Below are 23,830 nucleotides of genomic sequence, written 5' to 3' on the forward strand. Positions count from 1 at the left end.
TTGGTTCTTAGTAATTTTTTGAACAGACTATTACAGTACATTGCTTAACAATCAAGTTTTGGGTTATGTTGTTTTAGAAACGATTTTTTAATTTATAGTTTTTTTAAAGTGAACCTTAGCTTGTGCCTAGAATAAGCTACGCGACAGTTCTGGTAAACAGCAAAAGAGAAAAAAAATACAATCAAACGAAAAGGTTAGAGATTATCTAGTTTTGTCACAGCTTCCATATAAACTACGGTACCAGCCTTATAATACTGTACATAAAGAAGTGTTGGCTGCTTGATACTTACAGTAAAATAATAAATGAATTTGGTAGAATAAATTGTGTAATATAATCAGCCTACGATGATTGGTGGGTGAGATAAAGGAACATTTATAGTTTCTTTGTAGAAAATATCCGATCATCAAGGCGTTACAGAAAGGGCTTACACGCAGGAATAACGAGAAAACATGCAGAAATTGTAAAAAATGATGTTTTGATTGCCTATAGATGTAGGCTAGTGTATTGTATTTATAGCAAGATTGTAGTGTTTTGGTTTTACTCGAGTTCCGGTCTCGGGTTGGCATTCACAAATATATTTTTAATTCTTTCCAAACCAGCTAAACTAGTAAGTTCAAACCCTATTGAATTTTTATTTTAAATTTCGAGTTTAGAAATTTTTCGAGTTTTACAAAAACGTCCAAGTAGGCTACTTTCGGCTTGAGTTTCAGGCTGCAGCCCTGGTTAGTAACATAGTATCGCATACGGTACCAGAAATTAGAGAAATTGCATGTCAATTGCTGATGGCCAACGGTTGCTTTCATTTCAAGATGGCAAAAAAGATTTTTCTTTCCATTTTACTAGTGACATTAGCTGGAATAGGTAAGCTTAAATAAAAGACTTTGTGAATGTTACATGCTTTGATATGATTTTAAACTATTTGAATTTAATCTTATTATGTTACGAAAAATTAAAGCAAAAATTCAACTAATTTATTGCATGATTGAAGGAAGATGAGTCCACGCAAGCCAAGAAGCTTCCGATTTTTGCTGTCCTTTCCCACTTTTGAAACAAAAAGTTAGGCTATAGCCTACATAGACCTATGCGTTATGTGTGATGTATTTCATAGATAATATGCACCAGTTCCAAATAAAGTAGGCTACTCGATACAACACACACAGCCAAGGAATATTTTTTTTAACATTCACGGTAAAAATTGAGGTGGAAAAGGTGGCGACAAGTAATACAGGTTACAAACAGAATGAGGAATCGTTTAACAAAGCAACACCATCAGCCGATAGTTGTTAGTTGTTCTCATATCTCGTTTGAAGTGATTGGTTGGTAATGCATCTTTATCCTCGGACTGACAAAGCCTTGATGGGTAGCCTAGCAAACTTATAGAGGTTTTTGACGCAGGGCCGGTTACCGAGGCTGGCAGAGTGAAGTTTCCTATTGTTAAAATGTTGTTGTCGAAGGAATTATTTAAATGACATGGCGTGGTTTTTAGGTGTTGACACTTTTGTGACATAGTCTACTGTATCACAACAAATATTAGAAGTGATATTTTAAGCCAGTCACCTTTTTGACAAATTTTCTATTATCTCATTAAATAATAAATGAGCTGACAAAGCGCCATCCATTCAGAAAATACAATTTTTCTATAATGAATTTCAATGCATTTGCTTGGCAACTTATCCAACAGGCTTTTTGCCGTGGTGATTCTTCGCAAAACAAATAGAAAAAATTGTGCCATTAACCCATTCAATTGTTACTTTATATTTAAAAGAAAGTGCATCAGTAGGCTATGATACGGTAAGTATATTATTACTTGTTAAGGTTATGTCAAAACATAGACAAAATCTTACGCGTTGGACACTGATGAAAATATTTTATTTGTTTCTTTACTATTTCAGAGAGCCTCTGCAACCCTTTGCCCACGGCATTAAATAAAAACAGTTACAATGGAACTAAAGTTCAAAGCGAAGAAGACAACCAGCCACTCCTAAATGACGAGGTTATCCTTGCTTGGTTGTTGGACGACCTTTTTTATCAGCACTAACATGAAACAACTTAGATTGGTCCAACGGGCAACGAAATGATGGAATCGTCCCAGACACCAAATTAATCGTGTTTTGCATTAATTAAACGTCTGTAGACTGTTGGATTATAATGTAAAAAAGACTCATTGGCTGTTTGGGGTGGTGGCACTGGTTTGGGGTAGTGGCACATAATTCTTTTTGTTTATACAGACCTACTTTTTGTAGATGCAGTTTTGGCGCTCAAAACTACTTAGCTAACAAAATCATTTTCTTGTTTAAATTGATTTACGGTTTGGGGACATTAAATCAATGTGAAAATGGATGGATTTTGCTACCTGGATGGGTGACCTTTAATTGGTCTCAAAGGAATTTCTATTTCACACTGATGGAAATGGCAAAAATTTTAAAGTTTTTATTTATGGAGTTTGGGTAATGCGTAGGCCTAACCTATTTATGTATTTTACCAGATGCCTAAAATAATGTTAGAAACGAACAACATTGTCAAAGTAGAAAACGCACAGTTGGGTAAACATCATCGCTTTTCGGAGATTTTCATCATTTTGAAGACTTTAATGCACAGACCGATGCTTTCAAGGTTTATCTTTGTCAAAACTATTAGCATCAAGATCAGCAACAACGACACGTAGATAAAATTGAAACGAAAAGTCAACATGTGGAAAGGAATTGCTCTTCCGTTTCACTGCGAAGTGACTCCCAGGGTTTTGATCATTATGACAAAGAGTTCCATGAAATTTTAATTCCGTTTTCCTTTAGATCCTTATTTATTTATTTTATGTCCAAAATTTATTGATTTGACGTTGAATGCCTGTCATGAAAAGATAGCTTATCAGTGGTGTGCCTGGAAAATTCTCTTTGCTAGAGGTTAAAATTAATTCCATTTTTGATTGTTTGAAACAAAAGTAGGCTACTTCATAAACTGGGCTATGGCTGCTCATAAAAAAAATTTCTTAAATGATGCAACATCATATTGCAATGCAAAAATATTTAATGCAATTTCATTTATTGTGTATTGCAATTTTTGTTCCATTCTCGTAAATGAATTTAATTATTTATCTTTTTGAATAGACTCTTTTGTAATAGGCTATTGTATTTATGTTTAAATTACATTAACAAAATTCAGTAGAGGGTCAAAATGTGCTTTTTAATGCACTGATAACAAATGCGTACCGTCTAAATTATTCATTACATTTCTGTGGCACTCAAATATTCATTTGGTTAAGTTTTGAACTGATTTGGATAACCTCCATCTATTTTCACTTTTACGCTTGCTGTTACAATACAACGAGAAGATACCTACAAATGCAGCAAGCCCTAAATCTAAACTCATTGAGTTGTGGAAACCAGTGGAATCAATGGCTCTGATCAGTGGCGTACGCAGGATTTTCTAAAGGGGGGGGGGGGCATTTAATCTTTTTTTAATCGAAAACGAATTGAAAGAACGCCTATTTGCTAATAATAACCAGTAAGCCGCATAGTGTAAGATTAACCAACCATACTCAGCTTGCATTGACGATAATTTTTTAGTTTGCAGCAATTAGTTTACTCATTTAGATAGATTTTGTATTGAAAACAAAACAAAAATGTGATATAACACGCTTGATGTCGCGTATAATGTTTTACGTAGACGGCGTGGTGAACTTACCCAACCCAATGAACCACATGTATTGAGGGTAGGCCTACGTTCAATGGCGTACGCAGGATTTTGTTACTGGAGGAGGAGAGCGTTCGATATACTGTAATTTGACATTTTTTTAACCAAGGTTTAATGACGTAGCCGAGGCTTTTGTTGGTAAAATATAAACTCTTACGGTCTTTGCGTATGTCACTGTGTACTTTTGGATGGAATTATTAGATTTGTGAATATGAAAAGCATGCTCGTGGGCTAAACGGATAAGTAAAAACTGTAATAGTTCGATCCGGAAAGTTCGATTAACAGGCAATGGTTTCAGATTAAAGCATGAATCGAATCTCTCTGTGAAAGTTTAAAAATCAAATGCAATTTATTACGGTGCTAAACAAAAATTTTCACTCTCTGAATATACATAGCGAAAAAGAAGGCCACTCTACAGGGCTGTGTGAGCACCATTTCGCCCTTTCCATCTACGAGATTTACTGGTGGGCCTCTCCTTTTTACTAAAAGTGCCTAAAACGTTTTTCAAACCATAAGGGGTACAAGGGGTGGTTAATACTCCCCTGCTACCCAAGACCACTCTTGAACAGTAACATATTTGCATTACACAATCACAGCAACACTAAAAAATCAAAAAAATTTAAAGGGGAGGGGGCATGGCCCAATTCCCCCCTGCGTACACCACTGGCTCTGATACGTCTGGACATAAGTTTTGGTGATTAAGAACCTTTCTAATCTTTGCAAACACAATTGCACTTCACACTACTTTGTTATTCGCAGACATCAGACTGCCTGTTGGAAGCATTTTTAATGATGTTGCGTGAAGATGAAGTAGAGTTATCTTCAACTTGTAAAGAGTTCATTCAAGATCTGCTAAGCAAAGGTGGATAAACTAAGTGAGAGTAGAAAGAAATAGTTTGTTGTAATTTCGAAAACTAGAAAGTACACAATAGTATTTTCATGCTGTTTTACTTCAACAGAAACTCCAGACCTCCACTCCTCCGCTAGCTCAAATCTACAGAACGAGCTTCACGCTCTGGCGTCACAAATGCATGAAATCAGCCAAGATTATGATGCGGTGAAACGTGACGAACCTCGCAAATGTAAGCTACAGTACTGTAGCTAATGCTATGTCAGGTCAACAATGCCTGAAGTAATAAAATGGCAAAAAAAACAAAAAAACATTCGAAAGCCTTCATTTTTCTTCCTAACTAATTGCGCACGCTCGTAGGCTATCACTATAGAAGAAACACAACCTCATGCCTTTTTTCCTTTTCTAAATTTTTAAAAATTCTACTGAGGTGTTCCAACCTGGCATATTTTAAACTGATTGTCCTGCTTTGGTATCATGCACGTTATAACGTCTGTATTTTTGTCGCTTCTACTTTTTTCTAGACCTCTGTTATGTTTGGCATATAGGCTATTGTTTTTTTGTAATGGTCAGAAATAAAAACAAACAGAACTATATAATAGCCTACTCTGGCATGGCTGTTGTAGCCTACTCTGTATCGGTTGAACAAGTTTAAGCCTTCACGAAAACACTTTCATGATGAAGAATATTTTTACGCAGTGACGCCAAATGATGACACCAGCTCTTTTGACACATCGGTTAGAGATCCATTCATCACGTCATCAAAAGCTAATGATCAAGAGTTTTTGGTTGTTCCGATAAATTACGTCATTCAACATCTTGTTACTGATAAGGAGCCTGATGAAGATGCCTTCTTCACCAAGGAAGGTGATGCCAGCGATCGAAGAAATTTAGTTCAACGACAGGGAAATCAAAAAGAAGAGGATGTTGGGAGAGAGAGGATGGAAAATGTAAAGCCAAAAAGTAATTACAGTGTGATAGTTTTATTGCTAGAAATTCAATTTGGCCTAAGCCGTATTCTCCGTCTAAGATGTCCATATCCTTCATTTGAGATGTCCATACCTTCCATTTGAAATGTCCATATCTTCCAGCTTATTTGTGATCTCCTAAAAATCCAAGGCTTTAACAGAATCCAAAAATAAACCTAAAGATTGCGGCCTTTAAAATGATCCCGGCCAGAGTTTGCAAGTAAGCTACCCCCTACAGGAATCCCTCTTATCGCTATTACCCACCTAAATCCATCTTTGGTAACACATGATCAGATTCATTGAAAAAATTAATTTGATATTTGTCCGTGAAATCTTTTCATTTTCTACTAAAATTTCTTGAAGATAAAGCTCAGAAGCAATTCGCTGAATCACCGCACGTTGCAGATTGCATTTGACAAGGTCTCATAAATCTTTGTTTTTTATTGTTTTCTTTTGCAAAAAGATAAGATAGCTTTAAAATGCTGCAATAGGCTTGCGTAACTTTTTGATGCTAAAGTAACCCATGAACCTTGTTAAAGGTCACAATCAATTAACAGGTTATACGCCATTAAGTTATTTAGTGTATTTGCAAGGTCGGATTGATATAGACCTTCCTACACATCATCGTGTTTTGTTGAAATCGCCTACCGTACGTTCCGGATCCGCATCTGATGACGTTTTGTAACTTGTCATAGGCCTGCTTTCTTTTTTGCTGCACAGTAAATATTGGCTGCTACATGGTTTAAAATGGTCTTACTTATGCAATTTTTTCACCCCCCATTGAAAATTTTCTGCGTTAGCTGCGCCACTGCTGGATGAGAATAGCGGTCGGTAAAATTGTACACAACTTTGTCAACCAGAAAGTAGCAATGACAACTCTAAGCAGATTTTTCAAGAAAAACAAATTAATCGTAGCTTACTCGACATCCGAGATACTGCAATGTACGCCACATAAATGATTATAAAAAAAAATGTCTGATTTCATCGCGGTTGACAAGACAAATGTTGTAAGTTTGTGACTCCCTTAACCATAGATAGACTAACCCTGACGTTAACACAAAAGATCTTCGTGTAGCCGATATCATCAAACTGCATTTTTTCGCGTTTTGTCGCTTCTACCTTTTTCTAGACCTCTGCTATGTTTGTCATATATTGTTTTTTCGGTGTGATTGTCAGAAACAAAAACAAACTGAACTGAACTTTTTTTTCAAGCAAGATGGTAGGGCACGTTGATGAAATTGGCTACATAGGCCTACAGATCTTTTAGTTTATCTTTGACTGATTTGGCTTTATCACGCTTTTACTGTGTAGGCTACGATGTTCATTACATGAAGGCTACAATCTTTAAAACTATTTTACAATTTTCTTTAGGCTACTAATACAGTAGTTCAGCCTACCGGAACATCAAAAATACTGCTGTCTACATGTAACTCTGTGGTCCACAAGCATGCTACTCATGATGAAACATAATTAGCCTACTCGTCGCAGCTAATTTGTAAAATAAGAACATATTGAATTTTTGTAGAAGAGATCAACAACTTAAAGCAAACCAATACGGAGTCTAACCTGAACGACGAGGATACTTCTGTTGGAGAAGCATTGAAAGCGCTTCATAATCGACACCAGGACAAGAATTTGGTAAATGGGTAACAAAAATAGATATTCCGGTTATAAAAACCAGAAGTTCGTCCTCATCGAGCTTTAACTGAAATTGAGTTTTGTTGGTGATCAATAGCCTATTGCTTCTGCTTTGTAGGCTACTTCAAAACCAGGAAATCAAAGTTAAGCAACTTTTAAAAACTTTCTAATAAGCATTTCTATAACCCAAAGTAGGAGGTCCCACATACGGATCGCTGTCAGCTACTTTCGGAGTGCTTGAGCAGATTATATTGTTGTACTTTTGGTCAATAACTTGGTTTGCTTGCGTCTTTCTGCCACGATGTAGGGTAGGCTATTACAAAAAATTTAAAAATGTGTTAGGCTATATCGCGAGATGTGAAATTGACCTAAAATCAACACCTGTGGAAAAAACAGCATTTTAAGCTCTATATCAAAAGTTAACACTTAACTTGCACTTTTTCAAAGATGTCTCTGGTGGAAATGGACCTTGGGCGTCTCAGAGAGGATCTCATGAATCTCGAAGACAACCATGCCCAGTGAAGATGAAGTAGCGAAGAGTCTGTTTATCAATTGATGTTGCAATACGTTATTGTATACTAACATAGTTGCATTGATTTGAAGCCCACTGTGTGCTCAAAAGTTGTCTGTCTCTGACAATAAAACAACACAAAACCATTGCTTTAGACCGGCGTATGTAGATGCTTTGAACCAGTGACGGAAGCTTGGCGAACGAAGCCGACACAGTAAAGTTTCCACCGGTTGCGAAGTAGGCCTACTTGCATTAGCCTATCTGATTTGTTATGCCCTCTGCAGTAGGGTGGGCCGTTTTTGACTTTTTTTCGAAATTCAAATACGGCTAGTCATAAAAAGTGGCACATGCATAAAAAAATTACGTGTGCAAAGTTTTGTCAGTTTGGGGGTGCATCTTCTGCCCCCGCAGGGGGGTCAAACTTTCAATTTTTTGAAAAAAACGGGAAATTTCACTTTCCGTTTTAACATAATTTTTGTTAAAATTTTTCTACTGGCTAGTTATAAATTGTAAGTGGGATGTACCCAGAACTTTCCTATGTAAAGGCATGTTCGAAGCTTAAGGTTTACTGCCCCCGCATCGACGACCAAAATGCTGAATTTTCACAATTTGAAATGCCATTTTGTCATTGCTCAATAAACAAACTTGTGGTAAAAGGGCGAGATGGTGTTAACGCTGTACGATCATTTATGTTCTTTCCACTAACTTTGCAGGATGATACGAACTGACAAACTATAAGACGTAGTCTTGCTTAAACTAAAAGCAATAGTAGCCTACGTTTGATCAGTTGCAGCTATAAAACGCAACCTATAATTTACTTCAGAATAAAAGCAATACATGATCTGCATGTTCAGTAAATGGAATGTACTATACAGTTCCACGTGAATTGTTATCATGATTTTGTTTACACAATATTGTCATTTACAAACATTTACAAATGTTTTCAGGATGGGCATAAAACGCATTCCTTTATATTACTTTTTTGAGGATATTGGGGTTTATTCGATAGCTTCTGAGCAGAGTGTAGAATTTTAAAGAAATGTATTTGGCCATTAGTGAAATTGCTTTCTTTTATAATGGCAAAGCATACTGGAATATAAAGATTCATAATATAGTCCACACGTTCCACCAATACAGCTGACGCGTTAGATGCAACATATAAACGTAGAATTCTATTGGCAGTGTTCAACCATCTTGAGTGGTTCATCATACCTGGACTCCTATATGCGAAATGAATTGATATATCTCCACTTTTCACTGCTCTGTGCATGTGTAGAGGCTATTTTTGGTCAGTGCTGAGGTCATTTTCATCAATTTCAATGTCTGGTGCAGGAACTGCTTTATATTTTACAACATCTAGTTGTGTGACATTGGCTAGCTGCTTTATAATGGGCCCAGTGAAGCTATCAGGTCTGCTAGCATTGCCATATCTTTTATAAGATGCCTAAGAGGCAATTCATTAGTAGCCTATGGAGTAGGCATTGAAGTGGCTTTTGGAAATGATCTTCCAGGAGCTTTATCACGACGCCTTTTTGACCTGTGTTTATTGTGGTTCCATCGCATCCAATTGCTATTACATTATCGTAGCTAATTTTATTGGATCCAAGATATTCAAGAATCCCGGTAGCTATTGACACATTAGATCAGTTGGCTGCAGTAAAATAACTTGGCTCCTCAAGTAAAGTAATGTGTTCTTCAACTGCGAAATGTTTTCGAAGTCGTCCACCAATTTCATTTTGGTTGATGGTTTAATCTTTTCGGTCATCAAAATAGATGCTTTGCAAATTTATGCACATGATAGGCCTACTTTCCATTTGAGTTGTAAACCTCATTTTTTTCTCGCTCTTTTCACTTTGTTTTTATCTTATTTTATTTGATTGAGATTCGCTATCCGTTAAACTACTGCATCTTGTAGCTAAGTGATTAAGCAATAAGTGTTGCAGACCTATCTGAAATACCAGTACGATCGCATGATTCAGCAAATACTACTAAACTGGAAGTAACCTTGCTTTTTCTGGGGTTTTCCGAGGCAAAACTGGGTTGATAATCAAAATCTTCGCAGCGTTCTTCATTGGATGACAAAGTTTCTGAGCTTGAATAAGAAGTTAAAGGTGTTTTAACCAAAGCGCTACTTGTGCCTGCTCCTGGGTCTTCACGTAAAGAACGGAATTGTTCTGATCTTGCGACTCTCCTCGGAAAACGTTTAAAATTAGATTTTGTGGCCGATTTATCAAGTTCATCAATCACCATTATGCGAGTTGTTCTTTGATCAAGAAGGAACTGTTGTTCTGTAACAGGGACACGATTTTCTTGCGGGAAAGTACATTGCAGAAAATTGGAACACTCAGGCTACAACAACCGATTTCAAATATTTTTACTTTGCAGATTCTTTCATTTGGTCTAAATTTTACTGAAATTTAGGCCCACCTCTAGAATTTGACTTCAAAAGGTTATTCTTTTTTTTTTTTTTTTGTAGCCTAACTCTTTATCATAAATAGCCTATGTACTGATGTTCGTACCTCATTCGTATCATCCTGCAAAGTTAATGGACAGAACATAAATGAACGCACAGCGTTAACTTAACACCATCTCGCCCTTTTGCCACAAGTTTGTTTATTGAGCAATGACAAAATAGCATCTCAAATTGGTAAAAATTCAGCATTTTGGTCGTCGATGCGGGGGCAGTAAACCTTAAGCTTCGAACATGCCTTTACATAGGAAAGTTCTGGGTACATCCCATTTACAATTTATAACTAGCCAGTAGAAAATTTATAAAAAAAAATATGTTAAAACGGAAAGTGACATTTCCCGTTTTTTTCAAAAAATTAAAAGTTTGACCCCCCTGCGGGGGCAGAAGATGCACCCCCAAACTGATGAAATTTTGCACACGTAATTTTTTCATGCATGTGCCACTTTTTTTGACTAGCCGTTTTTGAATTTAGAAAAAAAGTCAAAAACGGCCCACCCTACTCTGCAGTTGTGACACAGTGGTAGTGGAAGTAAAAACGTGCACCTTTGCAGTAGCTTACAAACTATAGTATAAACAGTGCAGTAGGCTATAAGGCCGAGCAAAACAGTCTTGTTATTTTTAATGAGCGAGTTTCTTCGGCTGACAGCCTGAGTCAACGCAGTATCCAACTGCGGTAAAAATGAAGTCAAAGCAAGTCATATTGTTCATAGTCGTATTGCCGATTGATCTTGAAATTGAGTGCAAGAGAAGTGGCGAATTATTTGCTTTGCAAAGAAAGTTACCCAACAGGCAACAAGCTAACTTAGTTTTCAAAAACTACATAAAATCCACGTGTATCCTTTTACAACTCCACATTCACGATGTTCCCGGACTACACTGGAAAGCCACTAGAGAGCAGCCAGTCTTTGATTTCATTATCCAAGACGCAGACCTTTCACTCTTTAGGTGACTTGAAGATGGTACAGTCGTTGATGATGTGGTCTGCGGTCTGTTTTTTGGCCCCACATTCACAGGAAGAGGCTGTTCCCCATTTGTAGGCCTACATGGTTGCGTCGCAACAACACAAATGGACGAGTTTGCTACTCAATAAGTAATTGACGTGAAAGGCATCCGTCACTAAAAAAAAGTCAGGAATCATTTCTTTAAAGAAACGCCGCCCAAGTAAACGCCGCCTTTTCAGTTGCGAAACAATCAAAAGACAAAAATTGCCGAGTAGCCGTTTTCCACTCAGCATAAAAGCAAGACAAAAGCCGGACCTGGTGAATCTGAAGTCGAATAGATCGGGACTCAATGCTATTTGACGCAAATTTAATGAAACTGATTTTACTTCTATGCATTTCACTTACTTCCTAGGTTTTTGATAATCCGATAACCCCGGTAAACCGGCTTCACTTAACAAAACACAATTATTGCATTTATGAAGTCTGAGTGTACCTGAAACATATTTCTAAAAACCAAGCACAGAATAGTCGCGTTTGAGGCATTTCTCATGATTAGATATCAACGTTGGCGTCAAGATTACAAAACTTTAGCAAAAGACACGTTATAAATTTATATGAAATCATGACCCAGCCAGTAAAATCCGTCATTTTCACATTGATTCAACGTCTGCAGACTGCATTGAATCAACGCAAAATGACGGGTTTCGCTGTCTGGGGAGTTCAACCGGCATAAAAGTACAGAAGACTTCGCTTATTACGACCAACTTGGCGCTAGAGCAGTTTGATCGTAATAACTGGATTGTCAAAATAACCAAAGCTAATATAGGCACATCATAACCTATACAGCTGAACGCAAAACGTTAAGCGACATCAAATTCAGTCTTTACAGGTCTTGGTAGTTTCGATGCAAGGATTCTCACGATGCTTCGCAAAAGTTAGAATCTGCCAACCGACGTCACCAGCCATGTGACGCAATAAAGACACGTGAAAATGATATTCGAAGACCAGGAATCACGAACAGGGCCTTTTATATGACACCTAAACGTTCTGTTCCAAAGATTACAGTCTTTGGAACAGGTTTCAGTCTGGTTATTCAAAATGAAGTCTATTGCATATCAACAGCAGAGTTTTCGAGGAACAAAAACCGGTTCATTTTGATTAGAAATTTTTCAATCATTGGCAGCGAGACAAAATTGGCAGAAATTTAATGCAGAACTTCAAAATTAAAGTTGGCAAAAGCGAATGGAGTGAGGTGGTATGGGTATGTTTTGAGAAGGGATAAAGATGATGTTTTGAGAAGAGCGCTGGAGTTGCGAGTGGAGGGTCGTAGAAAACAAGGAAGACCAAAGAAAACATGGAAAAAGCAAGTTGAAAAAGAAAGCAGCAAGGTGGGCTTGACAAGAGAGGACGCGCTAGACAGATCGATGTGGAGGCAGGGTGTGAAGACGATTGCGGCACTTGGAGGTGAATCCGGCCACCCTCGGTAACGGGGACATCACCGGATTAAAACTGGACTACTACACTTCAAAACAATGTTTTTGATGAAAGTCTGTTTTTATGCATAAAGTTGACAACACGAACGATTAACAAAAAAAGCAATTGCAATAACACATCAAGAAAAATCGATCCTCTTGAAAACACGTGCCACTTGAATAAGGCATTCCTGGGGATTCCCCGTTTTTAAAATCTCATAAAATAAAAATTGCAGACGAGAAGCTGCCAAGAGGCTACGCGACTTTAAAAGTTTGAGCAGAGTTATGAAAACTATTAAACCCTTATCAGTGTAGCCCGAGTTTCAGCTCGCGGTCGTAATGTCAAGAAAATCCGAAATCGACCAAATGATGCAATTTTGTTTTTGCGTCAATGGTACAAAAAACCACCAATTATTATGCATGCCAACTGCACGGTTTTCTTCTTTTGTTGAACCCAAACAAACCCAAGATTGTAAGATAAAACCCCGATTTCGGGATTTAAGCGTTACCCTGAAGGCCCCAACTCCATACGAAAGTTTAATGAATTGCTGTGACGGGCGTGAAGCGATAAGCATTATCTTTATGATAAAGCAACCACAAATATTATTGTCATGTAAAACGAGTTCAACCGCAAGTCTTGCATTGTAAAATGACATTCACTTAACGTTATAAAACATAAAAAGCAAGACACTACAGAAAAGGCCAGAGAGCAGAGAAAAGAGCAAAAGCAGCGCTTCCCCAGACAGAAAATCAACGGTTGACTTGCTGCCTGGGTCTAAGCCTAAAATCTAGAACATATAAAAAATCCTTTGTACATTGTTACAATGTAAAAATACCAACTTTTACTATCTGGTTATGTTTGCATAAACCACGGCAGTCAGTACGGATCCCAGCCAGCAAAATCTGTACTTTTTACATTGATGGAACTTCGTCGAAACTATGTAAAATGATAAATTTAGCCAGCAGGAAAGGCCTTCTTTGTGATTCACTTCAAAAAGTTCATTTTATGTTGAATCAACAATACCATACGTTACGTTTATGCAAAAGTGCTTTACAAGAAATCAGTTTCCTAAAACCAATGGGTCTCCACTTTCAACTGTGGGCCTGCCAACCTTCTTCCCACAATCATGAGCGTAAATTTTGCAAGCATTTTGCAAAGTGTGAATTTCAGTTCTTGAATTTAGATACTCTTTCGAGCATCTAATTTATTCACAGACCTCTGGGAGGTTCGTGCGCACTCAGTTAGGAAACTTTGATATAAAAAAAAAAAAAAAAAAACACACGTCAACTATGCTGAATGTTCACTGGCAAAATCTGATCAATTTAAAAAGAAAAAAAAACTTTTGATTTAGAAATATTGTCATGATTTTTTCATCAGTTCTATGTAGACTAGTCACCGCAAGTGGTAACATGATCACTGCAGCTTCAAACGCGTTGCTGTGACAGTTGTTGCAACTGTTTGTTGTCAGTGCACGTTTAAGCAGCAAAGACGAACTGAAGAGATTTCAAAAGTGACTATCTGATCTTCATGTAAAATAAACTTGGTGAGTGAAACGAGTGATGTAAACGTTGAATCAGTGTAAAAAAGGATTGAAATGTAGGCTGACCTGAGTGGTAGCTTTCTGGCAAGTGTCAAACCTCCAAGATCTTTTAAGCATTGTAAATCAATTTGAAGCTAGCTTTCTTACTAACAAACTGAAAAAGCACTCATCCAACATAGAGTAGAATTCTAACAAAACTTCGAAAATTTATGACTTTTAAAGCCTAAAATTATTGGAATACATTTACAAGTTAAAACTTCCAATCGAAATCTTGTCAAAATGTTAGTGGCCAGACATATTATAACAATTTCTAACTTTAACAAAGTAGTCTGATATTTTTACATAGATCCAATGTCAAAGAACGTGCACTGCGGCACAGGTCACAAGCATAGGGAGTTTAAAAATCAAAAACATTTCCGTCGTTAAAACGAGAATAAAAATTTCGAAAGACATTATTTTATTTCACGACCATTCCAGACCCTTTCCAAGTGCAAGGAAAATACTAGAATTCGGTAACCAATCGGACCTTACATCTCATGCAAGGTTCTTCTAATAAAAACAATGTTCGGTATTTGGCAATCTACCGGGCGGATTGAGACAATTTTCACTTGAGGTTCATCGTCAGTCCCACAATTGCTCTTCGTCATCAACTTGGATCTCCTCATCAGAACTGGACTCGACAACATCGTTTTTCTCTTTCAAAACATCTTCTTTTCGATCTTCCGCTGAAGCCGGGTTACTTTCCAAGTCAGTCGACTCGTCGCCTCCTTTCGGTGACGCCACAATGACGTTACCGATGCGGGATGGCGTCACTGTGACGTCACGCGCGTCATTCCTGGCTTGCTTTACATCGTTCGTTTCCATCGACTCCTCCTCATCACTGCTACTGTGTCCGAGGATGTCTCTGATGGTGTGTCCGCTCTTCTTTGGTCGATGGGGCTGGATGGGGGGTTGAGGCGGAGGGTGAAAGGCGAAGGCAGACGGTCGTGGGACCTTGAAACCTAAACAAATAGCACACGTGAATACGGATTTACCGGACAGATGTTGATACTTTTTATGCTTGATTTGGTATAACTCAGCGTCTGGCGACATTAAAATAACGTAAAAACCGTCAATTCTGCCTGCTCTATGATATAATCTTTAGAAAAATATTATTCGAACCCTAAGCAAACTAACCGGGGGATTGTGATGGGTTGGCAAAATTGAACGATGTAGGAGACTTGACTGCATAAGAAGGAGAATTGAGGGAAAGAGAATTACCAAAGTGATCGCTCACGTCCTCTGGAATATGATTCTGTAAAAGTAGATGTTATGGAGTTTATTTCCGTTGCGCTCAAATGCGATGTGGTACATACCTCACATAAAAATAGTTCAAACACCTTTCGGTGGCAAATGGCCCTATTTTGAAATGCTGTATATCATCTCAAATTGTAAGACGCGCAAAAAAGAATCCAAGGACTTGTGTTGTGCTTCAAAACGAAGTCCAGATAGTTGTCAAACATACTGTCCTAGTTAGCTAAGTAAAAAATGCAAAAGCTTTCATTTGCTGTGCTTTGACAGCTTTCATGTAAACAGTATTACTTAAAAGTATTCAACCAAAGATGTGTACCTTAAACCTAAGCTTAGGCGGGATGGCTGACTTTGATTGGTCGGTGACTGCGACACCGCTCCGTTCAACATGGAATCCGTTTTTCGTTGAGCTTGGTTTTTCAACAATTTTTTCCAGGTCTGTTGTGCTGTCGGGCGGACTCGAACTTGGCACCTTCTGATCAGTGCACTTGTCTTCAAATCTTGGCTTTTCAACCTTGGCTGATTTCTCGACAGCTTCAGACCTGATCAGCTTTGAAGCAAAATCTCCGCTTGATAGATTGCTGCACGAATAAAAAATAAATAAAAGCTAAAACCGAAGATCATGTATAGAAAAGCCCAAATAGCCTGTGAACATCTGAACATTGAAAAAATAGGATAGAGGCAAGAGCAGTGGCTCCCAACCCTTTATCGAAGCGACCCAAAATTTCTGAACAATGAAGTTTAGAAAATATTGCCACCCAAGTATAAACCGATACCTTACTTTGAAAGCATACAGAAAAAATATGATGGCAACATTGTGTGTTGTTAGCGTTTTAGGTCAACCAAATGCAACATGAAGAACGAAAGGAGGTACACTTGCAAAATAAGAACGATCGATAAACGCAGCCTCACTTGTAGGATTTAGCTTTCTTGCAATATATTAGCCTATACAAACAGCTACTTTATTAAATACTTTTCTATTAAAAAACAAACAAAAAAAACATGCATCCCAAAAAGTTTTTCTGGACACCTAACTTTGGATCGCAATCCATAAGTTGGGTGAAACCTCTGGAATAGAACTGTTGGAAATTATATTTACACTTAAAGGTCTACTTCACATGAAACAAAACAATTTTTAATATAAATTCAGTCGTGAATTTTGCTAGCATTTTCACTGCACAATATTACTTAATTTAAATCAAACGGCAATACAGAAACTCGCATGGAAATAAGAAAAAGACTTCTTGGCAAAATGTGTATTTTACAAACATCCAATTGTATACCTTCGTTTTCGGCTCAAAGGGGGCTTTTGCAGCTTTAGAACCCCGGAAGCCACATTCGACGTGTCAGCCCCTGTCCCATGTCGGTAGGCTCCAGGAGAGAGCAGCAAAGAGGGAGTGTGAGGGGTACCAGGTGTGTGGGGGGTTAAAAATGCATTGTTGGCAGCAGCTGCTGTCGCCACAGCGGGTTTCGAGGAATTCCCAGAAGTCTTGTGTGATTCAGCAGGTGGCCTTCAAAGTAAATTATGTTGGCAACTTGGCATGAGAACAAAGTTGTAATAATTTTGTGATAATATAGTAATGACTTCAATGTTCAAAAGTGGAATACTGTACATAAAATGTTATTTGAATTTTAAAATCTCACCTAAAGCATTTTGTATTCTGAAATATTCAGCATTAAATTACAAGTTGAATTTCACTTTCCCGATTTGACAGAAAATTCAAATCGATTGAAGCAAGTCAACCAATGTCTATGCTACCTTCAGCCTTAACAATTAACTTGGCAAGACAGTGTAGTCTTGAGCAAACCGATATCCTTTGCACGTCAGTAGGACGTTTTTACCACTCAGTTAGGCCGATAAATAGCAATAAGAAACGTTATTTAAGCACTAGAAATCACTTTCTTGGCGTCTAGAATACTCACGTATGGTAAGCCTTGATATCATCAACATCGAAGGAGAAGAAGTGGCGTCGACGGTTTGGATTTAGAAGACCAGGGCTTGCCGTCTGGGCAGGACTAAATGACGGGGAGAAACTGGGACTCGGGACGTACCCAATATAAGTAGGGGTGGTGGGTAAAGAACCAGGGTAAAGAGGTAATGGGACGCGGAAGCCACTGGGTGTCAAAGGGGCTGCGCCCGAAGATCCAGCATAAACGCTTGGACTCCCTAAAACAAAGCAGAAACTAAAGATGAAGAGTAATGTTTGATAAACGTAATTTTAATGAATTTAAAACAGTTCCAACTGTAGTTATACCACTGCCGCTAACCAGACAACAAATCAACCATTTTTTTACATTGATTCAACGTCTGCAGACGTTAAATCAATGCAAAAACGGTTGATTTGCTGTCTTGGGTAAAGCAAACAAATATGATACACGAACAATTATTGACATGAAGTTATTAAGATGCTTGGTGCACTTTGCTCAATAGTTGCACGTCATCATCCATTTTGCTCCAAAAAGCCTGGTCTTTATCCCGAAACGTCAGGGTCGAGCAGCGACTTACGTGGTAAAAAATAAAAAAAAAATATGCGCAAAACTCCCGACAGAAAAACAAGGCTTGGTCCAATCGATACGATATAAATAAAGCTTGAGTTTCACTTTAAACACTATAGTAAAACAATAAAATCACCTGGCGGTAATGAAAGCAAGTTATTGGTGATGCGCGGCATCATTCTGTGTCGATAGTGACGTGGAATGACCGAAGGATTGCAACGGTAGCGTACCGGACCGACTAACGGGCTTATCGGTGCCGACAGCCTTCTGCTAATGTCATCACTTTCAGACGATGTCGTCGCCAGGGATTCTTCGCTTCCGTCGCTCACTGAACCTCTCAATAACCGGGAAGCTACGATGTATAAAAGAATTAAAACAAGTTGCCTTTTTACTTCGTCGGTAAACGTTGAAACGATGTACTAAAAAAAACGGCAATTTTTTCTGGCTGGCAACATTTTAGTAAAACACAGTCAAGTTTTAGTGTTCTTACAATAGTGTGAGGTCTTACCGCTAAAATATCCACTACTATGACTTAAATAATAAAAATAAACACGTATCACACCTTAACATGTTATACATAACCCTTCATTCGCTTCCTTTCATATGGGCAGGTTAGACGACGCGGTGGCAGTAAATCTCATTCTATAGCAGTACCCAAGTTTTACTATATTTGAAAACATTAACAATGTGGTCGTGAAATATAATTAAATTAGCCACTGATATTTTCATAAATCGAAGCACAAAAATAGTGACTCCCACAAACTGTATAAGTAACCAGCTTCATATAAAATTCAAACAGTCGGTTACCAGCTCTCTGCAGAGTCAAAGGCACCAAGGGAGACGCAGACGACTCATGCAGTGGACCAAAGGCGTCGTCTTTGGATTCAGTCTTTACTCCTAAAGATATGCACTTATTATACATATTATCAACACTACAAAAAGAGTAAACGCCAAACAATGAAGCGGAGCGATTTAGAGTGAATAACTAATCTCCTAATAAACCTAACACCATGTTTCCCTCTTACTGGGATCCTTAGAAGGTTAGCTGAAGACAAAATTGTTTTTATTTAATCTTTCACTCAAACACTGTACTGAGATACAAGGACTGAGGTCAGAAGAACCAATGAACCATCATTAACTTTATTGTGTCTGGGGTGAAAATACAGAAGAGGATGTACCTGAATTGTGTCGCCAGGCGTTTAGTAATCCATTAGATGCTGCCATATGGGAGGAGTGGTGTGCACAACGTTGTTTCTCCACTATGTGGGCTGCCATGACGGCCGCCACAGCACCCTGGGGTAACTGAGCAAGAAAAAAAACATTTTTTTTAAAAACAAAAAGAACATACTTTTAACTTAAAAACATAAACACAGGCTGCTTATCGTGCAGACCTGGCTAAAATACAAAGAAACAACGTATTAGCAACCCCACATGCAATGTACGCGTATGGTGCAAGCGTACCCGACCCGTGATATTCAACGTCTCATGCTGGCACAAAGCGTAAAAACTTGGACACTTTAAGCTTGTTACTTCAATCGTCGTAAAACTATGTCTCTATTGAAAGCTGAAATACCTGGCTACGTGGAATGGGAGGAGTAAGCTCTACGGGCGCCGACAACTCTCGGAAGTTGAACTGGTATGTGAAGCGCTTTCCTTTCGTCTTATGAAGAATCCGTTTATTGTAGTAATACCTAAACAACACGTACTATGAAACAAAACGAAAATCGATAAAGACGAAAACGAAATACCTTTTGAAATGTTAAGCATGTTAAGTTTATCCTACCTTAAAGCTCGGCTAAGCTTGTCATAGTTCATATGAGGTTTACACTTCCTCATTCCCCAAAGCTTGGCCACCTCGTCCGGATCTTTGATAACAAATTCTCCATACTCGCCTTGCCAGGCAATAATTTCCTAGCAATATTTGAAAAAAAAATCGTCATTACGCGGATGAATATATGCCAAGTTATGACGTAATGATACCAAGCAATAATGTAAAAACGAATTTGAATAGACCGATCCATCGCCTAGCAACGCTCAGCCAATCAGAGCGGATGAGAGCAAGCTATCTTTGCTAGCCCACTATCTAGCATTGCTTTTATGCAGATTCCGTCACATTTATGCTGTGATTTTTTAGAAGTAGAATTTTCTTCTGCGGTACTTGCAGGTTTGACAGCAAATACCTATTCGAGATGTCTTAAAAAACTTAAAATCAGAAACCTGCTGCAAATAGTGCTTTCTAAGACACAGTTTAACTGGGTTGTTAGAGCCATGCAGTGTTATCAATGGTTTGAATAGTTGACCATATTCAATTCAATTTATTTTTTATTGCTGGCGCGAACATGTAGAGAACAGCAAAGTAAACACACGAATTTGGCACCAACAAAAGGGAAAGATGGCAAAACCAAAAGGTTTAAAATAAGCAAAAACAGTATTTGGATGTCACCGTTTTTAATTTGCACAGCCACCAAACCAAACCATTTTTAGATCACAAAGTTCTTCTGTCAAAGCTTAATTTTCAGTTATCAGCTTGCATGATTCTGCAATGAATAGCATAGCCTGTAAACTATGGTTGTTTAAATTTAATGGTTGCATAAGATAAAAAAAAAATTAACTGAAACATAAAATACCAATAGCCTAGTAGCCTACCGTAAGCTACCAGTAATTAATCCAACCTATTGCAAAATGACTAAATGAGATGTCATGGATAATTATAACCTGCTAGGCTATTGTTTTGTGCTTCTGAAATACTTTTTTGCTTCTTTTGTACATGGTCAATGGTCATCTTATACACTGTTCATTGCATCATTATGCAATGCATAATGCAATGCAATAATGCATCATGCAAGCTGATAACTGAAAATCAAGCTTTGACAGAAGAACTTTGTGCTTTAAAAATGCAACATGAATCGCAATCTCTGCTTTTGCTACAATTGCAAGACGGAATGGCCCGATTCGGTGAGTCCGATCCCTTAACGGGGGATTTTTTAATTTTTTTTTTTTAATTATCGGGTACCGTGGCCTAATTATCATTGCCGTTTTAGGGTTAGGGGTTAGGAGTTAGGGTTAGGGGTTAGAGGTTAGGAACTCACCGAATCAGACTCACCGAATCGGACTCACCGAATAGTAGCAGACCCATTGCAAGAAGGGTCATTTTTTAGTGTAAGATCCATTTTAAATTCTCCTGTTAGTGAATTGTTTGCATATTATATTGGCTAAAGTCACGTGCAATTTAAAACCCTGTTTGATTTTTTGACGCAAAATATGTTTGAAATAATTGTCTTTGGAAAATCAGCCACTTTTGACTCTTTGCAGGCTAAGAAATGGGTTTCATTTAAAAGATTTGACCTATAGATTAATTTTTCACTCCAGTGAATTGTAACAAATCAAACAAACAACGTAGCAGTTGCAGCACAGCACACCATCCAGGCTATATAACTTCTTCTATAAAAATATGATCAACTATTCAATGCATTGATAACACTGCATGGCTCTAACAACCCAGTTAAACTGTGTCTTAGAAAGCACTATTTGCAGCAGGTTTCCGATTTTAAGTTTTTTATGACATCTCAAATAGGTATTTGCTGTCAAACCTGCAAGTACCGCAGGAGAAAATTCTACTTCTAAAAAATCACAGCATAAATGTGAAGGAAACTGCATAAAAGCAATGCTAGATAGTGGGCTAGTATAGCGTGCTCTCCTCCGCTCTGATTGGCTCAACGTTGCTAAGCTATGGATCGGTCTATTAGGACCAGTAAAGGTATTTGCTAAACAGTTTGGTGCAAGCTTTCAATTTGAAGAAAGTTGGCGATACCTGAGAAAGGATCTCGCTGAACATCACATTTTATTGTTGGTATTTTTGCAATCGGCTGGTATTGTGGTATAAGACCGTTAATTGGATTATTGCCGTTTCTATTTAACACCTATTATTTAGCTTTGGCAAAGAGTTCACTTTGTTGTACCACCGACACACAGGACTTAGCAACCAACGTCAATGGTTTTAAGGTTTAACGTGCTTTATTAATACACATCAATAAACGAGTAAAAAAATATTTTTCGAATGTTTTCAACACATGTTACTCACAATCGGAATAAATAAAACGTTGTTGCTAAGTGCAGCGACTTAAAAAAAGCTGTGTTGAAGGCAACGTTTAAAAGATGACTACCTGATATTGGTCATCCTGCAAGAGCTCGAGTATGAAATGCCACAATTGAACTTGGCGGCTCCCGGGGGCAGATTCAGATTTTCGAGCCCAATCCGGTATCGCCTTTGCACTACCTGAAAAGCGTGGAGATTTGTAAATGAAACAGAAACTATGTTGTATGACGAAATGGAAGAAGACACAGCCAAAAAAGTAGTCTTGTTTTTTTACATTGATTCAACGTTTGCAGACGTTGAGTTGATGTAAAACAGGACTTTTTTTCTGGCTGGGCACTTGCACAACAGAACAGTCTGGTTCTTGAATCACCTTCACAATCATTGCTACAAATCTTTTCTCCTATTGATAGCGAACTACGTCTCAATGTTCTTAAAACCAACTTTATTTTTTTAATCGAAGAGTTTGAATAAAATAGATATTTTGTTACCGAGTCAAACTAACATCAAAGACAAAGACATCGTCTTTGAGCAGATAAACGAAAAGCTAACATAAATCAAGCAAACATAACTACAGAATAGTGAGATTTTATCCAAGATCCTCATTAACAACTCAATCCTTTTTTACACTGATTCAATGTTTTTACGTTGAATCAATTAATTTAACGTCCAACGTTGATTTAATGTACATAGAAAACTTGATTTGCTAACAGGGGTCTGCTAAAGTGTTTTGAAAAGCAAAACAACAGAATACAAAACTTTACACAGTTCTGATACCTGGTCTCACAGTTCTGAAATTTAATTTCTGATACCTGGGTTACCTGGTCTCCAAAGGTTTGCTGCAGCAGCCTCAGGTTTTTCCGATAAAGAACCTTGCATTTCAGAACAGCGCTTGAACAACCTGTTGCTCGAATATCGAGTGCACTTTTTATGACATTAGCTGCTGTAGCTACAGCATGACTAGGAAGGCACGAAAGGGTCGTAGAGGTTTAGCAGAGGCTTAGACAAACAGTGCAGAGGCTTTAATATACATACAATACACCTACTGAAAAGTTTAAACCCTGCAAAAAAATTCACTGTTTTTAGATTGAATGTAAAGATAATTGTCATTAGAGACAAATGCAAAATGACCACAAGCATCAAACAATAATTGCTGGTAAATAAATTTTGAACAGAAACAAAAAAAACTTGCTTACAAACTGGATGCTCAACCAAACAGTAGTTAAAGCTAATGGTGTGGATGCAACTATAATTAAATAGCTTGCTACTTTTTCACCTATTGATGAAAATAAAGTGTTTTGGTGAAAAATGAAACAAGTCAGCAAAAGGTAGTATTGTTCACTACTTCCTCGTTATAAAAAAGTCGAATTGTGGCTGAAGAGTGAGATGGGCTCTTTCTCCCAACATCCGCCAACTAAAGTCTATTCAAAGCCAAGAAGAATAGATCACGTGGGCTTATACTCATTGTATTCTTGTGGGTCCTGTTGTAACTGGATACAGCTCTATTAGGAAGTTGTTCCTTTTTGGCCAATTTGAAATCAATTAACAATTAATTAAACAAAATCAAAAAGCCCCAAACACTGTTTCCAAGAATATAAACACTGCCACGAAAATCCTATTCCTTTGTGACGCACTTGAATAGAGACTAATAAGAGACAAGAGTGCTATTATTAGACATCTTGCTCTACAGCAGTGGTTCCCAAAGTGGGCGCCAGCGCCCCCCTGGGGGCGTTGGCGACCATGAAGGGGGCGCTGGCCATAAAGTGGGCGATTGGGGGGCGCTGAGAGTAAATCAGGGCAGTTACAAGAAAATGTTTGCAAAGGATTTTTTGTCATGCAATCATGCTGGCAACGTCGCTTCGCAGTGTC

The 23,830-nt window shown here is 37.9% G+C and overlaps 2 protein-coding genes across 2 annotated transcripts; one reads left to right on the top strand and one right to left on the bottom strand.

Moving 5' to 3' along the window:
* Positions 1-1,927: 1,927 nt before the first annotated feature.
* Positions 1,928-7,669, top strand: LOC145773895 (uncharacterized). Its single transcript, XM_082585019.1, has 6 exons — positions 1,928-1,994; positions 4,451-4,553; positions 4,651-4,773; positions 5,241-5,504; positions 7,035-7,147; positions 7,595-7,669. Exons 2-6 carry the CDS (start codon positions 4,481-4,483, stop codon positions 7,667-7,669), a joined length of 648 nt encoding a protein of 215 aa, XP_082441145.1. The 5' UTR covers positions 1,928-1,994; positions 4,451-4,480.
* A 6,137-nt stretch (positions 7,670-13,806) lies between these two features.
* LOC145774354 (uncharacterized) lies at positions 13,807-22,987 on the bottom strand. The gene is made up of 12 exons (XM_082585583.1): positions 22,783-22,987; positions 22,032-22,144; positions 19,652-19,779; positions 19,442-19,559; positions 19,047-19,170; positions 18,676-18,765; positions 18,005-18,220; positions 17,296-17,539; positions 16,656-16,883; positions 15,692-15,953; positions 15,259-15,376; positions 13,807-15,083 (listed from the first exon to the last, which is right to left on the bottom strand). The coding sequence occupies exons 1-12, from the start codon at positions 22,838-22,840 to the stop codon at positions 14,704-14,706; spliced, it is 2,079 nt and encodes a 692-aa protein (XP_082441709.1). The 5' UTR covers positions 22,841-22,987; the 3' UTR covers positions 13,807-14,703.
* Between the last annotated feature and the right edge of the window lie 843 nt (positions 22,988-23,830).

Source organism: Aplidium turbinatum, chromosome 7 (assembly GCF_918807975.1).
Source record: "Aplidium turbinatum chromosome 7, kaAplTurb1.1, whole genome shotgun sequence".
NCBI lineage: Eukaryota > Metazoa > Chordata > Ascidiacea > Aplousobranchia > Polyclinidae > Aplidium > Aplidium turbinatum.